This window comes from Dreissena polymorpha, chromosome 3 (assembly GCF_020536995.1).
Source record: "Dreissena polymorpha isolate Duluth1 chromosome 3, UMN_Dpol_1.0, whole genome shotgun sequence".
Taxonomy (NCBI): Eukaryota; Metazoa; Mollusca; class Bivalvia; order Myida; family Dreissenidae; genus Dreissena; species Dreissena polymorpha.
The window spans coordinates 19,763,554-19,781,203 of NC_068357.1; the positions used below are offsets into that span (position 1 = coordinate 19,763,554).

Sequence of the window (17,650 nt, forward strand, 5' to 3'; positions counted from 1 at the left end):
CATGCAAAGGGTTAAATAGGCATCTCTGTACATGGAAATATGTGTTACAAAACATATTTGTTGGAAATATTCAAACAGCATGATATACTGAAATCATTCCCAGAATGTTTATTGGTGACACAACACTACAATATAGATAATATAAATACAAGAATGCATTTCATTTACAGTTTAATTAATTTAAATTTTATGTTCTAATACATTTGGACTTCACTACACAGATTCTTGTAAAAAAATACAGATCAATCATTATAACCATATAAGCAATAAATTTTTATCAAAAAATATTTTAGTAGACAACATTAAAGCTTAAAAAAATCAGCTGTCCAGTGATTTGATATTAATAATCAATTAAAACTCTTTTCCATGTCAGTTAACTTAACATGACTTTGAAAAAAAAGAGAAATAAAAAAAAAATCAAACATGTTCAGATGCAAATGTCACATATTATTCTGATGTATTAAAGAGACATTTTCAGATATCCTCAAGTTTCGTTGCAGTTCTTATATTTATGAGGAAACAGTAAGACTGAACATACTTACAATGCTCTAAAATATCCATTTAATGCATCTTTTTAAAAACCAGAAAATTATAAAGCGAAACACTTGAATAATTTGGAGAGTTCTGTTGTTGTCGTTAAATTTTGTGACATTACAAGGATTGCTTATATTAAGTATAAAATGCATCGCTTATTGTATGAGCACAGATGGCCGAGTGGTCTAAGCGTTAGAATTTTACTCCAGGGGTCAATGGTTCGAGCCCAGTTGAGGGTTACTTTTTTTTCTTTCTTTTATTTTATTCTTGTTTTTTACTGGAGCTTTTTGGATCCAACGTTTACATTTATCAACATATAGCATTTAATGACAAACTACAATACATGTCAAAATCTGTGAAAAGGTCCCGTTAATTAACTTTATCATGATATAAGTACATTTTTTCACTGCCAAAAACTGTATAAAAAATATATATATAGCAAAACCTAGCAAACAATGGAAAAAGCTTTGATTCTAAGACTGCCTTCATCCTTGCCAATGTTTAACTGAATTTGAGCCGCACTCTGGGAAATCAGGGCTTAATGCATATTTTGTTTCTGATTAGCTCATACAGTCCATAAAGCCTATTAGGGATAACTCTTTCCAAAGTCATCGAAACTTTCGGTTCCAGTAAAACTCTTCTAAAAGGAAAAAACAGTCAAAGCAGGAAGTGTTGTCCCTGATAAGACTTCGGACTGAATAGGCTTATCAGAAACAAAACTTTATGCACATGCATTAAGCCCTGTTTTCACACAGCAAAGCTCAGTTTGTAAATTGATTAGATCATTATAACGGATAAGCTGGCAAAATACAGATTTAAAGCACATAACAGTCACAAAAGCACATACTGTATGCAGTATGCAGTAATAATTGCACACAAAATATACACAGACACCTTTCCAATAATCAGTGACTATTATCATTAAGAAAATACATTCAAACTAGCAAATATTTATAACACTTGATACCAGGTATTAAATACATTTGGTATTAAGATAAAATACAGGTAATGCTCTAGAAACACAACAGGCAAAGTGAAGGGTAGTTGCTCATACACAAAACACCACATGTACAGGTATATGACATTTGATGTCATATTCTAGCTGCTATAACATTATTAAAGCAATCCAACAACTAGGGAACGTAGTAAAACAGTGCTTTTGTAGCATCATTCCACATAGGTTTATTTTCGAGGGTCTACTCTTCAATAATTCCAGCCAAGTTGATTGAATATCTGAATATCTGTCAGTGTGTTGAGCAATTTAGCAAGTTGTTGTTTTGACATCATTTTGAAATTCAAGCAGCCTATGCAATATGAGGCGAACTGAGAAATACAAAGTCAAGAATTATTATCACAAAATTCACAGACTAGAAAAGACCAATATTAAAAAGGATACTAAAAATACTAAAATGTTCAACTGAGAAACTGTAGCTTAGTGGTATAATACTCAAGATCCCACGTTTGGTGCTAATTTTGACAGCAGGGGATCATTTGAACTTATCTTGCTAAACAAAACATTTCACATCACTACCCTGTGTGGCCAGTTTTAACCCCATTGGCATAATTTGAAGAAACCAACTGGAAGAAAACTATCTGGTGTTACATAAAAACATTATACCTATGGACCTTTCCTTTTAGAAAAAAAAATTTATTTTGCCTAAAGTCTACATAAAAAATTTGGTCATATTTGATCCAATGGACATACCTAGAACAAACATATTTGAGGACTTCTATCTTATGGCACATACTAAATATCAAAGCTTGGTGCCCTGTTGCAAATTTTGTTACAATTATTTTGCAATATGTCCATATAAAAAATGTTACCACTAGTGCTTCGTTTTTTCAATAAGTCAGCCTCAACCCATGATTTGAACACACTTTTTAGAGGGACTCTAGATGATGCTATATACCAAATATGAAAGCAATGCATTTTGCGGTTTCAGATGAGCAGATTTAGGGTATCTCTATATAGGTCACTATAAAGTGGTGACCCCCAGGGGTGAGGCCAGTTTTTACACTATGGGGATAGTATGAAAACTTCTTAGAGGACCTTTTGATAATATTACATACCATATAAGAAAGCTTTGGACTTTGCTGTTTTAGATTAGATTTGTAAAGGTTTTCCCTATATACCGGTAAGTCAATGTAAAACTGGTGCACCCCTGGAGCAGGCCACTTTTGAGCTTTTGAGGTAAAAATATGTTGACCCTTCAAAAATACTTGTATAAACTCATTGGTGATATGTTGCAGGTTTACAATACAAATGGGCTGTGCTCCGTAAAAAGGGGTTTAATGCATGTGCGTAAAGTGTCGTCCCAAAATAGCCTCTGCAGTCTGCGCAGTCTAATCAGGGACCATACTTTCTGCTTTTATGATAGTTTTTGTTTAAAGAAAGTATCTTCTAAGCTAAAATCCAGTTTAGGCGGAAAGTGTCATCCCTGATTAGCCTAACCGGACTGCACAGGCTAATCTGGGATGACACGCACATGCATTAAAACCCCTTTTGACAGAACACGGCCCAAATATATCAATAAAATACTGATTAAACCAATCATGCATGTATTTTTCATGGGTTAACAACAGCACATGGTTACATGATCATGGAATGCGAATAATTATATAATTATTTTTATTTTTTATTTAATGCTAATTTATTCTTAATGGCCTAGTATACATCCTCATATAAGCAATTTACATTTCATTCATTCCATTGTAGCCTCGCTCTGGGAAAAGTTGACTTACAACATGTGAGTAAAGTGTCATCCTACAGAAGCCTAGAAGCCTATACAATCTGCACAGGCTAATCTGTGATGACACTTTACACACATGCATTAAGCCCATTTTCCCCAGATAGAGGCTAATTTTAATGTTCAGTGCCTACGACAGGCTCATATAAGTCCTTGGAGTTCAAGAGTCTTGATACATCGTAGCGCTTTCTTGGCTGCGGCACTCTTTGCTATGCGATAGTTGCGCCCCACTCCAGTGTACACCCCCTTGCCAACCACATTGACTGTCACTCGTATCTTTCCATCCATCGTACGCTCGGGCTTTCTGTACACAGAAACATTATTTCAGAGGTTATGATTTATCTAAAGATTTAGAAAGAACTTCATATGAATTTTTTTAGATTAAACTTAATCTTAAAATTTATAGGAGAAGAAGCCAATGATAAGAACCAACATAATGATCAGAGGGAAAATATGTATAACCCAATGAGATAATATGCATAAACCATGTGCAACCACCCTGCACAATGACTAACAATATGCAATATCAACAAAGAAACAATATCAACAATCCATATAAAAAATGCACTCAATGAAAATAAAAACAATAAGCACAATCCATTTAGAACTTATATTCAAAATCAACATGGAATTGAAATGCATAACCCAAACAATATGCAAAATCCACATAGATGAAATATGAATGAACCATATAAACAAATTTGCATAATCCATGTAGAAATGTTATAAATAATCCACATAGAAACAGTATGCAAAATCCAAAGCAGGGCTCGAATTTAACTTTTTTTTCTACTTGCAAAACATTGCAAGCAGCTTTAATACCAACTCGCAAAATCAAAAACATTCTCGCAAATTTTGCTGGAAATATAATTTAATTTCGTTTTTTTATTCAACAGTTAACTTTGCTTTATCTTTCGTATTGTTATTTCCATCTGTGGGCAAAAAGAAACTAGTTATTTTTCGCTTCGACGCCATGTCTATTCAAGTTCAATGAACATATGTGAATTAGTCGACTGTTTAACGTTCTTTGTACCAATACCATCCTCGTATCTGTACTATAAGTGGTGTCCAGTCATTACACCCCCTGGACGTTACACCCCTGGTCATTACACCCTCTAAGCCTGGACATTACACCCACCAAGATATTGATTAGATTAGAAAGGTGTAATCAACTTATGAACCACTAATTGGATTTGTCATGTAAGATGACACTGATGAGATTAATGGTTTCTCAAATTATTTAATTGAGCAGCCATCATTTAAAACATTAATTTTTATTTCACCAGAATGACTGTAACAATATGCATCTAAATAATAAATACTTTTTTTTTCAAGAATATACAGGAAAAAACTTGAAGAAATAAAAATAAAGATAAATAAAATAAATATTTAGAATAAACAAAACACAATCTTAATTCATATACATTTATTTTTATTTCACCATAATGTAATAATATGCATCTAAATCATACATAATACAGACAGAAAAAACTTTGAAAACAAAATAAAATAAAGATAAATACAATAATTATTTAGTTTAAACATAAAAACACAATATTAATTCATATACGTTTATTTTTATTTCACCATAATGTTATAATATGCATCTAAATCATAAATACTTTTTTCAAGAATATACAATTATATATATAATTTAAACATCACAAAAGAAGATTTTAATTAAATAAGATATTAAATCAATCATTATTCTGTAATTGATATGTTTGTTTTTTAAAAGTAATTTATTGTAAAAAAAAATCTTTAAAGCTATAAGAAATAATTCTTTATTATTTATGGAAACGGCCTCAAATACATAAGGACTAAGGCAATCTCTTTATCTCAGTGTATCACATCTGTTACTTAAGTTTTATTACTATTGTAGTAACCATAGTATTTCACTTATCTATTGATATATCTATTTGATTAGCAGTGCATAAAATGCATACAGTGTTATGTCTCTGATATTGACAATGAAGCAAATCTGCCCTTTCATGTCACTCAAACAATAGGAGGTAACTTGCTATTAATTTAAAGCAAGTATTAATAAAGTAAAAATATCCTATATCTGTTGGTTTCAGTGAGTTTGTTAGATATTGAAATAGAAGTAACATATTGTCACTGTATGATATATAAAATTTTACTGCAGACTTCAAAGTTCATTAATTACAATATCATTAAACTTTAAAGTCAGAATTGATAATGAGGGATCATTGAAGAAGTACTTTTTTTATATTGAACCACAATTAACAGGAATCTGTCACTTACTGTAGCAATCAAAGCATGTTTTCACAGTTTATGGGAAGGCCCTAATTGGCACTAATCTGTGTATCTTTTATGGCCCCTAATAAACAGTTAGAGGGTCTTTGTCTGGCCCTAATGTGGCCCAAATAGGTCCAATGTTTATCTAAGTGGCCCAGTGTTACTGTTAGTTTTACAAACTGTGTTTCATTAATGATGACACAAAACTGTGTCAATGATTTAAAACACTAAATTGGGGCATGAGTCTAAATGCAACATAAGATCAACTTAATTATTTGAATGATAACAAAAATATATATAACATGTATAATCCCTCATGTCTCTACCCATTTCCCTTTTCCTGCATAAATACCATTCTGTTACATATCATATTTTTAGAAAAATAATATTTTTGTTAATAAAATGTAAATCAAAAGACCATTAAATTGAATTTCATTTATGTAAAAATAAGAAAGTATTATTAGTATTCCAAACTTTATAAATGAGTATTTACAAAAATAAATTAGTCAAGAATGGCGCAGCTAATAAGCTTAAACTAAGTTGGTGTTTTAATATTATTTATCAGTTACAAGACACTTTGATAACAAAAGATCAAAGAACAATGTTTTTCACACCAAAAAATGGTTATTTCCTAATTAACACTGCACATCAATAAGACAGACAAACAGACAAACAAACAATAAAAAACACTTGGAAAGACCCCCATTGAACACACATCAAAGCAGAAACATCATTAATCAAGTGAAGTGTGCCCCATGGTAGGTGTGATCACACCTTAGTAACCTTATCAATTATGTTTACATCTTGGTGGGTGTAATGTCCAGGCTTAGAGGGTGTAATGACTAGGGGTGTAACGTCCAGGGGGTGTAACGACTGGAAATCCTATAAGTATACTAGTCTATATACAAGGTGCGGGCTTCCGCATACGGGTATTAGGATGTTCTATGACCTATGGTTTAGCGTTCAGGACGTTAGCAATATTACTGTATTTTTTTCACTATTTCTTTACTCGCAAAAAATTACTAGTGGCTTAAAACTTAACTCGCAATCGGTATTTTTCACTCGCATTTTGCGAGTGTGCGAGTGTTTATTTCGAGCCCTGCAAAGACAAATACGCAAAATCAACATAAAATTTATTTAAATCAAAACAATATGCACAGTCCACGATAGAACAAATATTTATAGGCAAACAGATTAAGAATAATATGAGATATAAATATGATATTGATAGAACTGTTACAGAATTAAATTGCAAAACTTACAATCCACTCCTGGAAAAACAAGAAAGTGAAACTTTAACAAAGTACTTACTCGAATTTAGCAGTCTCTGGTTCTTGTTCTAGAAGTTCTCTTACAGGGGACTTTGGAATATTCTTCAAGTATTTGTCTGCAAGAAAATAATTATTGTGTTGTCATTATTTTAAAAAGAGCTATTTTAATTGGAGAAATATTCTTATCAGAAAAGATTTTAGCCACGCTCTTGGAAACAGGGCTTAACCCTTTCCCACCTAGAAGCAAAGTGAAAATGGCTATGTGCAAACAGTAAAAAACCACTGAACAGCCTGTGAGTAATTTGCAGTCTGTTCAGGTTTTATGCTGTTTGCTGCTCATCAGTAACTAAGGGTTTGAAATGAAGCCTTTAAAACTTGAATACAGTAAGAAAGATCTTAAATTAAACATAACTTTCTAAGTGACTACAAATGCGTGAAAATATGTATCTAAGTGTGAAAGGGTTAAAGTGACATTCCACATTTGTCTATACAATACTCACAGGCTATGTTCCACATTTGTCTATACAATACTCACAGGCTATGTTCCACATTTGTCTATACAATACTCACAGGCTACGTTCCACATTTGTCTATACAATACTCACAGGCTACATTCCACATTTGTCTATACAATACTCACAGGCTACGTTCCACATTTGTCTATACAATACTCACAGGCTACGTTCCACATTTGTCTATACAAACTCACAGGCTACGTTCCACATTTGTCTATACAATACTCACAGGCTACTTTCCACATTTGTCTATACAAACTCACAGGCTACGTTCCACATTTGTCTATACAATACTCACAGGCTATGTTCCACATTTGTCTATAAAAAACTCACAGGCTACGTTCCACATTTGTCTATACAATACTCACAGGCTACGTTCCACATTTGTCTATACAATACTCACAGGCTACGTTCCACATTTGTCTATACAAACTCAAAGGCTACGTTCCACATTTGTCTATAAATTACTCACAGGCTATGTTCCACATTTGTCTATACAAAACTCACAGGCTACGTTCCACATTTGTCTATACAATACTCACATGCTACGCTCCACATTTGTCTATACAATACTCAAAGGCTACGTTCCACATTTGTCTATACAATTCTCAAAGGCTAATCTGGCTAACTTACTGCCTGAACTGGATTAAACTCTCTAAGAAGAGACTTCCTTCACGGAACAAATACATCAAAAGCAGAAAAAAGTTGTCTCTGATTAGCCTGTAAAATCTGCACAGGCTGATCTGGGACAACTCTTTACACACATGCATTCAGACTGGTTTTCCCATAGCGTGGCTATTTTTATTGGCCAAAGAGGTATCATTACATCACTTGATTTCTGAATTGCAAAATAGTTTCTATATCACTACAGAAATCTTTCAAGTTCTAATTTTACCAGTTTTATACCAGTAAATTGTCATAACAACATTCAGTCATATTATTTGTTGTGGCCTTGCACATTTGTGTATTCAATTGATTTATAGACACCTATAAATAATTATATTTCCTAAGACTCAATATCTGAGCAACTAGTAAATAAAACAAGAAATGTGTTTGTCAGAAACATTATGTCCCCTTCTGCGCCGCTTTGATTTTTTTTTACCTTTGACCTTGAAGGATGACCTTGACCTTTCACCACTCAAAATGTGCAGCTCCATGAGATACACATCCATGCCAAATATGAAGTTGCTATCTTCAATATTGCAAAAGTTATGGCAAATTGTTAAAGTCGGAGCAAACCAACAGACAGGGCAAAAACAATATGACCACCACTATAGTGGTGGGGGACATAAAAACTTCAACTTTACCAGCAGCCAACATCAGGGTGAGCAGAATAGTTTGCCTTATCTTTGAAAAGTTAAGATGTTTGGAAAACACATTTTCATGTACTACTTGAGGATAAATTTATTGGCACACCACTCTACTGTAAAAACCCAGTCATAAGTCTGCCCGCTCATAAGTCGGGGGGGGGGGGGGGGGGTTTAAAAAGGATACGAAAAATCAGAGATTTTGAATATGTCCAAGTCATAGACGAGTTAACAAGTGACGTCACACGCACCTGCAAAGTTTAGACTCCGCCCACTGGTTGGCAAAAAGAGGTGGAATTCATATAAGGGTATATAGAGAAGGTTGACATAATCATCGTTTGTATAGATAATCATGAACTGTATCAAACATAACTTTACTATTTATGTCTGAATAAAACATAAGCATGTGTGGAAATTCATTTTTGGAACGATTATATTGTTGTTATTATTTGTTTTTACTAAAAACGAGCTCAGGAGTGAAACATACACTATCTACGAGCTCGGTACGTGGTTACCACAAAAATCTCTACTAAACGCATCTTCACGTCCATTTAAGATACAAAATTTCAGAAATGGAAATTCTTTTAGAATAAATTAAATTTAATGAAAGAACACAAATAAGGATAAAAACAAACAACAAATAGATCGCTCGATGGTTGGACGGTATTTCAAAAAGAAAATAATAAAAAAAATATTTGTGTTTTTTAACCATGTTTGAAAAAAAAGAAGATGTGTTTGTCAGAAACACAATGCCCCTTTATTGTGCCTCTTTGATTTTTTATTTATTTTTATTTTTTACCTTTGACCTTGAAGGATGACCTTGACCTTGAACTATCACCACTCAAAATATGCAGCTTTATGAGAACGCCACTTTGAAATAATATTTTTTTTACCTTTCACCTTGAAGGATGACCTTGACCTTGAAGGATGACCTTGACCTTGAACTTCCGCCACTCAAAATGTGCAGCTTCATGATAATGCCGCTTTGAAATTATTATTATTTTGACCTTTGACCTTGAAGGATGACCTTGACCTTGAAGAATGACCTTGACCTTGAACTTCAACCCCTCTAAATGTGCAGCTTCATGAGAACGCCGCTTTGATTACTTTTTTTTACCTTTGACCTTGAAGGATGACCTTGAACTTCCACCACTCAAAATGTGCAGCTTCATGAGAATGCTGCTTTGAATTTTTTTTACCTTGAAGGATAACCTTGACCTTGAACTTCCATCACTCGAAATGTGCAGCTTCATAATAAGGCCACTTTGATTTTTTTAAATTTTGTTTGACCTTTAACCTTGAAGGATGACCTTGACCTTGAACTTCCACCACTCAAAATGTGCAGCTTCATGAGAACGCGGATTTGAATTTTTAATTTTTTTGACCTTGACCTTAAACTTCCACCACTCAAAATGTGCAGCTTCATGAGATACACATGCATGCCAAATATCAAGTTGCTATCTTCAATATTAAAAAAGTTATGGCCAATGTTAAGATTTTCGGACGGACAGACGCCACATATTTAACATTTGACCTTGAAGGATGACCTTCACCTTCACCTTTCACCACTCAAAATGTTCAGCTAGATGAGATACACATGCATGCCAAATATCAAGTTGCTATCTTCAATATTGAAAAAGTTATGGCCAATGTTAAAGTTTTTGAATGGACAGACACCATAAATTTGACATTTGATCTTGAAGGATGACCTTCACCTTGACCTTTCACCACTCAAAATGTGCAGCTCCATGAGATACACATGCATGCCAAATATCAAGTTGCTATCTTCAAAAGTGAAAAAGTTATGGCCAATGTTAAAGTTTTTTTCTGATGGACAGCCAGCCTAGGCTGACTGATATACTGACGGACAGTTCAACTGCTATATGCCACCCTACCGGGGGCATAAAAATTACTTTTTGGGGTGGGGGGGGTATAGTGTGAGGGTGTGGTGGTCATTTATAAGATGATCTTTAATAAGAAAAAAAAAATGGGGGGTTTGAGTGGGGATTCGGGGGGGGCATGGGGGATGGTTTGTGTGGAGTCAATTGTGGTATGTCAGGTAAGAGTTGTTTTGTCAAAGTATCAATCGAATCTAATTATAAATAAAGAAGTTATGGCAATTTTAGCAAAATTTTATAATATGACCTTGATAGTCAAGGTCATTCAAAGGTCAAGGTAAAATTCAACAGTAATTGAAGTTTAAAAGCAATAGCCTTGATACTTTAGAAGTAAAGTGGATCTAAACACAAAATGTAACCATATATTCAAAGTTACTTAGTCAAAAAAGGACCATAATTCCGTAAAAATGACAGCCAGAGTTATGCAACTTGTCCTTTACTGTCCCCTTATGATAGTTTGCCAGTGTTCCAAGTATGAATGCAATATCTATGATACTTTAGGGGTAAAGTGGACCAAAACACAAAACTTAACCAAATTTTCAAGTATAAAGGGCCCATAATTCCGTCAAAATGCCAGTCAGAGTTACATAACTTTGCCTGCACAGTCCCCTTACGATAGTTAGTAAGTGTTGCAAGTATGAAAGCAATAGCTTTGATACTTCAGGAAAAAAGTGCACCTAAACACAAAACTTAAAGGGCACATAATTCTGTCAAAATGCCAGTCAGAGTTACATAACTTTGCCTGCACAGTCCCTTCATGATAGATAGTAAGTGTTGCAAGTATGAAAGCAATAGCTTTGATACTTAAGGAATAAAATGGACCAAAACACAAAACTTAACCAAAATTTTCAATTTTCTAAGTATAAAAAGGGCACATAATTCTGTCAAAAATGCAATCCAGAGTTACATAACTTTGCCTGCCCAGTCCCCTCATGATAGTCAGTAAGTGTACCAAGTTTGAATGCAATAGCATTGATACTTTATGAGAAAAGTGGACCTAAACGCAAAACTTAACCGGACGCCGACGCCAAGGTGATGACAATAGCTCATAATTTAAAAAAATAAAATAGATGAGCTAAAAATGACCTGATCTTTTTGTTACGTTCAGTTATAAAAAACACCTGCTAATATGAAAACTTTGGATTAAATTATGAAAATAAAAACAATGGAAATGTTGCAAACTGTGGTTATATTAATTGGTAAGTATCAGTTAAAAGACGAGATTTTATGTGTCGTAAATCAACGAGTTTTTTTATATACAACAACAACAATTGCTGCGGGGATCAATCTTCGCCAAATTTCATTAATTTTCTTCATGGTCGACCTAAGTCGCTACCGTAATTTTATCAAATTTTGGAAATAAAAAATCTCGACTTATGACTGCGTTTTTACGGTAAATAGATGTTAATCTGGATCAAAAATCCCTCAGACACACTGTAAAATCACTCGGATATACTGTAAAATCACTCAGACATACTGCAAAATCACTCAGACATAGTGTAAAATCACTCTGACATACTGTAAAATCACTTATATTTGTCAGCATGATTTTTTTTAAATGACATTTAAGACAAGCAATTCTGAAATTTCTGATTTGGGAAGAAAAAAATGAGGAATTTGTATCAGTTATTTTCTGATATGTTAGTGTTCAATTCATAGATAAGTCTCCCAACAAAATCTGCGAAAATTCATGACCCACCAATAATAATTATTTTACAGTATTTGTTACTACAAATTAAGCTCCTACCTATTTGTGGTTTCATGATGCGGTAGAACACTCTCCAGACGGCTTCCAGGGACATGCCACTGTCTAGATATATCGCACCAGCAACAGACTCAAAGATGTCGCCCAGGGCTTTGGGAACCTCCAACTCCACATGCTCTTTGTCATGGTCTTCATCCAGCTGTAAACAGCGAGAATTCACAAATAAATGAGCCCCACTCTTGGAAAATGTGGCTTAATGCATGTGCTAAAGTGTTGAACAAGATTAGCCTGTGCAAACCGCAGAGACTGTATTTTGGTTTAAAAGAGACTATTCAATTGAATTGGACATTAGCCTGTGCCTAAACTGGGCTTTTGTTAAGAATATACTTAAATGAACAATACAATCAAAGTGGATGGTGTTGCAGGCTGCACAACAGTTTATGAATGTTTATAAAGCCACATTTTCCCATTTTGTCATCAGACTCCATGAAACCTCCAATAGCCTATCTGAAACACTGTTTAGAATCTTACTGTGAAGTATCAAGCCGATCGGTCAATCTTTGACGAGCTATTAATTGAAAACGATTTTCAAACTTATTGTGACAGTGAAATTGACCTTTGACCTAGTGACCCAAATTTCAATAGGGGTCATCTACTGCCAAAGGCCAATTCACATGGTAAGTATCAAGCCAATTCATCAATTGGTTGATGAGTTATTGATTGGAAACGATTTTCAAACATATTGTGACAGTGACCTTGACCTTTGACTTATTGACCCCAATTTCAATAGGGGTCATCCACTGTAAAAGGCCAATGCACATGTGGAGTATCAAGCCAATTGGTAAATTCGTTGACGAGTTATTAATCTGAAACGGACAACTCTACAAAGCAATATACCCCCCTCTTCTTTGAAGGGAAGGGGGGGGGGGCACATAAAAACAAAAATATATCAAGAACATTTACAGTTTTGGATGAGAAAATCCACATAATAAGATTGATTTCAAGTTTGATTGTCTTATTCATAATTCACATAAAACAGTGTTTAAATGAAACCTCATCGTCAGCATCTTCATCAATCTCGTCCTCCTTCTCTTTTTGCCTCAAGACAAACTTCTCAATAACGCTGAACAGCGAGGGGGAGATGGCTTTGAAGTACTTGTGGAAGTCCCACTTGACTGCAAGGGCCGCAAATATGTTGTTGTTAACGAGGGCAGATCGCAGGTCAGTCAGAACGCCGGGGCTATAACGGTCCGAGTCTTCATACAGGTGGCGCGTGATCACATAGTCTAGAACTGCATCGCCTAGGAACTCGAGTCTAAAATGAGGTTGGAAAAAAAGCTATCTTCAAACAAAAAATACTATTAAGGTGGACAGTGTTGTCCCTGTTTTAGCCTGTGTGGTCTGCCCAGGCTAATCTGAGATGACACTTTACACACATGCATTAAACCCCGTTTTCCTTGAGCAATGCTCAAACTTATTTATTAATTTCCAAGTCTTAGCATATATCACATATTCTAACACACGGCACGTGCCAAATTTTATATAAACAAAGAAGAAAATCGTTTATGGGTTATTCTGCAATAATTATGGGTGGAGCTTATAATTATATATACACTGAAACACAGAATAAAGCACGACCCAGTTAACATTTTTAATGATGTCTCACCAAATATATCAAAACATTTCACCATTTTTAATGGAATAACGTTGAGAGTCCGCTAATTCGTGAGAGTAAAATAAGTATTTTTTCAGTAAAGTGCAACTGCGCATTTGAACGGTCAGAAAAATGTCGGATCAGTGTGGGGACTTCATATTACAAACACGCGGTTGCACTTTACTGAAAAATACTTATTTGTTAAAAAAAATCATGATAACTATAGAAAAAACTATTACGATTGAGCGGGCTCTCCACATTATCCCGTTAAAAATTGTGAAATTTTTAAAAAGAGATCCTAAAAAATGTTAACTGAGTCACGCTTTATTCTCCCCACACAGATCCGAAAAAGTCACGTGGTATAGGCACCGTGGCATTGTATCTGACAATTAAACAGCTGCAGTAGATACATTGAGAAGAGTTCTGGAAAAATTGGGCTAAATGCATGTGCAAAGTACGGACCGATTTGGATAATCTTCTTATGTACAAGTAATTGAAAATATCAATTGTTTTAATGTTATGGCTATCATATGTCCATGTCTCAATTTGCATAAACAGACCATTTTACAAAAAAACTTAAATTTAGAATTGTTAACTTTAAGACCCATGAATTACAATACAAAAGAAGATTATCCAAATGGGTTTTAAATTTACAGTGTGAAGTTGAACAATAGCAATTGGTTAAGAGCATATCAAACGATTGAGTAATTAATCTTGATTTGTCAAAAGTAGTTTGTAGTTGAATCGTTGTGCATATCATTATCGGATAACTATTTTAGGCGGGACACAATAAAGACAAATTATCAAAAGGATGCCAACACTACACTTTACACTTTGATCTTAGCCATAAGGCCGAGAAGAGATAATTGATGGCGCCTGCACCTGTTGACAGTCTGTATTCATGCTGATTAACTTAAAATGGTTACAAATGTCAGCGGCTCCATTTTATCTATTGTTCTTAGTAGACAACGGACGATGTGTCAACACAACTAATTGCTATGTATAATTTTCGCCACTTTACCCTATGTCACAAATGTTTAATATTTATGAAGTTATTTTCACATGTTTTTATTTGGACTTATTACGAAGATTTATGAATTAAAAACCAATGTAAACATGAGTATTTTGTTATCGGCAAACATTTAAGTAAAAGACGAGTCGGCTTTACCATAAACAGTCATATCATTCATCCGCTCTGGAGATTTTTTACTTTACAAAAATTGCCCTGAAATATGGATTTTTTTATCTAGTACCTCACCCATAAGTCGAGTTGACTTAAAAGGTCAATTTTGGGATAGTTTTTAGGTCAACATATGGCCGCGAATTTACAGTATATTATAAATAATAAAGACAGTTTCACATTAAACCAAAAACATTTAGTAGGCAAAGCGCTTAAGGCTATGACTACTTTTTTTACACAAGTGTAAAACCTAAAATACTTTGGCAGTTATTTGATACATTTGTTGGTGCGATTCATATGCCTTTCAAATATGGTGTTTTCAAAGTCTACAGAAATAGAAAGTATTCATTTAAAGTTCTGTAAACAAGTAAGACTCACCAGTTGTAATACATGTGTTTACGGAGGGTTGGGTAGATAACCACTTTGATCGTTTTATAAGAATGTTAAAATATTGATTTAAATAATTAGATTGATTAATAATATTATTCTCTATACTGTGTATAATATGAAAGCTGAAGAGTGTCATCCAAATCCAACCAGGGAAGTATGCCTGCAAAAACATTCCACCAAATGAGAGATTCTGTTTATGTTGCAATAGTACAGACATTGAGGATGAGTTTTACTTTGTTTGTATTTGTCAATGTTAAAGTGTTTTACAACAAAAATACCTTAAACAAATTTGTTAAGTTTTGTAAATACATAAAAGAAGCATTTGTTATGTGCAATTCATTTATCAATAATACCATATAACCTGAATCATTTATAAACTCTTTCTGTCATTCAAAACTATATGTTTTTAAAGTTTACTACATGAATTTATTACATGTGTCTTGAGTTTTTGAAAGGTGATATACTTACTTCTATGTAGGATGTATTAAGACGATGACAACACTTTCCACCTAAACTGGATTTTTGTTTAAAAGTGAAAGTCTGGTGCCTGATAATCCTTTGTGGACTGCATAGGCTAAACTGGGATGACACTTTAAGCACATGCATCAAGCTCAATTGCCCCAGAACAATGCTCAAAAAGTAAGCATTGAAAGCCTAATTTAAGAAATAATGTGGTTAGCTCATTTCACCACCATCAAACAGAAATATACTAATTAAACAAGGGACAAAATTGTCACAAAACAAAGGCTGTTTGTAAAACATGCATGCCCCCGATATGGGCTGTCAGTTGTAGTGGAAGCCATTGTGTGAATATGTTTTTTGTCACTGTGACCTTGACCTTTGACCTAGTGACCTGAAAATCAATAGGGGTCATCTGCCATTCATAATCAATGTACCTATGAAGTTTAATGATCATAGGCCTAATTATTCTTGAGTTATCATCAGGAAACCATTTTACTGTTTTGAGTCACTGTGACCTTGACCTTTGACCTAGTGAACTGAAAATCAATAGGGGTCATCTGCCAGTCATGATCAATGTACCAATGAAGTTTCATGATCATAGGTGTCAGCATTATTGAGTTATTATCCGGAAACCATTTTACTGTTTCGAGTCACTGTGACCTTGACGTTTGACCTAGTGACCTGAAAATCAATAGGGGTCATATGCCAGTCATGATCAATGTACCTATGAAATTTCATGATTCTAGGTGTAAGCATTCTTGAGTTATCATCTGGAAACCATTTTACTGTTTCGAGTCACTGTGACCTTGACCTTTGACCTAGTGACCTGAAAATCAATAGGGGTCATTTGCCAGTCATGATCAATGTACCAATGAAGTTTCATGATCATAGGCGTAAGCATTCTTGAGTTATCATCTGGAAACCATTTTACTATTTTGAGTCACTGAGACCTTGACCTTTGACCTAGTGATCTGAAAATCAATAGGGGTCATCTGCCAGTCATGATTAATGTACCTATGAAGTTTCATGATCCTAGGCCTAAGCATTCTTGAGTTATCATCCGGAAACCATTTTACTATTTCGAGTCACTGTGACCTTGACCTAGTGATCTGAAAATCAATAGGGTTCATCTGCCAGTCATGATCAATGTACCTATGAAGTTTTATGATCCTAGCCCTAAGCATTCTTGAGTAATCATCCGAAAACCATCTAGTGGAGGGACCGACCAACGGACTGACATGTGCAAAATAATATACCCCCTCTTATTCGAAGTGGGGCATAACCAAGTTTTCAATTAAAAAAAAGTATGATAAAGGGAGACAATTCAAAATGTGCATTGTTACCCCCCTTTTTTTCAAATTAAATCTATTTTTACTCGTGACGACCTTGATTTCAATTTGAAAAAAAAGGCTGATAAAGGGAGACAACTCAAAATATGCATTGTTACTGATTGTTCATAGTTACCCCCCTTGTTTCAAAATCAATCTATTTTTAGTCGTGGCGACCTTGACCTTGGAGAAATCGACCTAATTCTTTCAGCGACACACCTTTCAATGATGTTGAACAAATGTGCCACATGATTTTAAAATCTCACAATTAATGACATAGTTATGGCCCGGACAAGCTCATTTATGGCCATTTTTTACCTTTGAACTCAAAGTGTGGCATTGATCTTGGAGATATCGACGTAATTCTTCAGCACGACACACTGTTCAATGATGGTGAACA

General features: G+C 34.3%; 1 protein-coding gene across 1 annotated transcript in view; it reads right to left on the bottom strand.

Annotated features, from left to right (window-relative positions):
* Positions 1-93: 93 nt before the first annotated feature.
* Positions 94-17,650, bottom strand: part of LOC127873210 (endoribonuclease Dicer-like) — a 51,292-nt gene continuing 33,735 nt past the window's right edge. Inside the window, exons 15-18 of the mRNA XM_052416968.1 lie at positions 13,290-13,551; positions 12,279-12,435; positions 6,852-6,927; positions 94-3,585 (exon numbers count right to left, since the gene is read on the bottom strand). Coding sequence (XP_052272928.1) covers positions 3,423-3,585; positions 6,852-6,927; positions 12,279-12,435; positions 13,290-13,551 — 658 coding nt within the window. The 3' untranslated portion in view covers positions 94-3,422. The remainder of the gene's footprint in view (positions 3,586-6,851; positions 6,928-12,278; positions 12,436-13,289; positions 13,552-17,650) is intronic.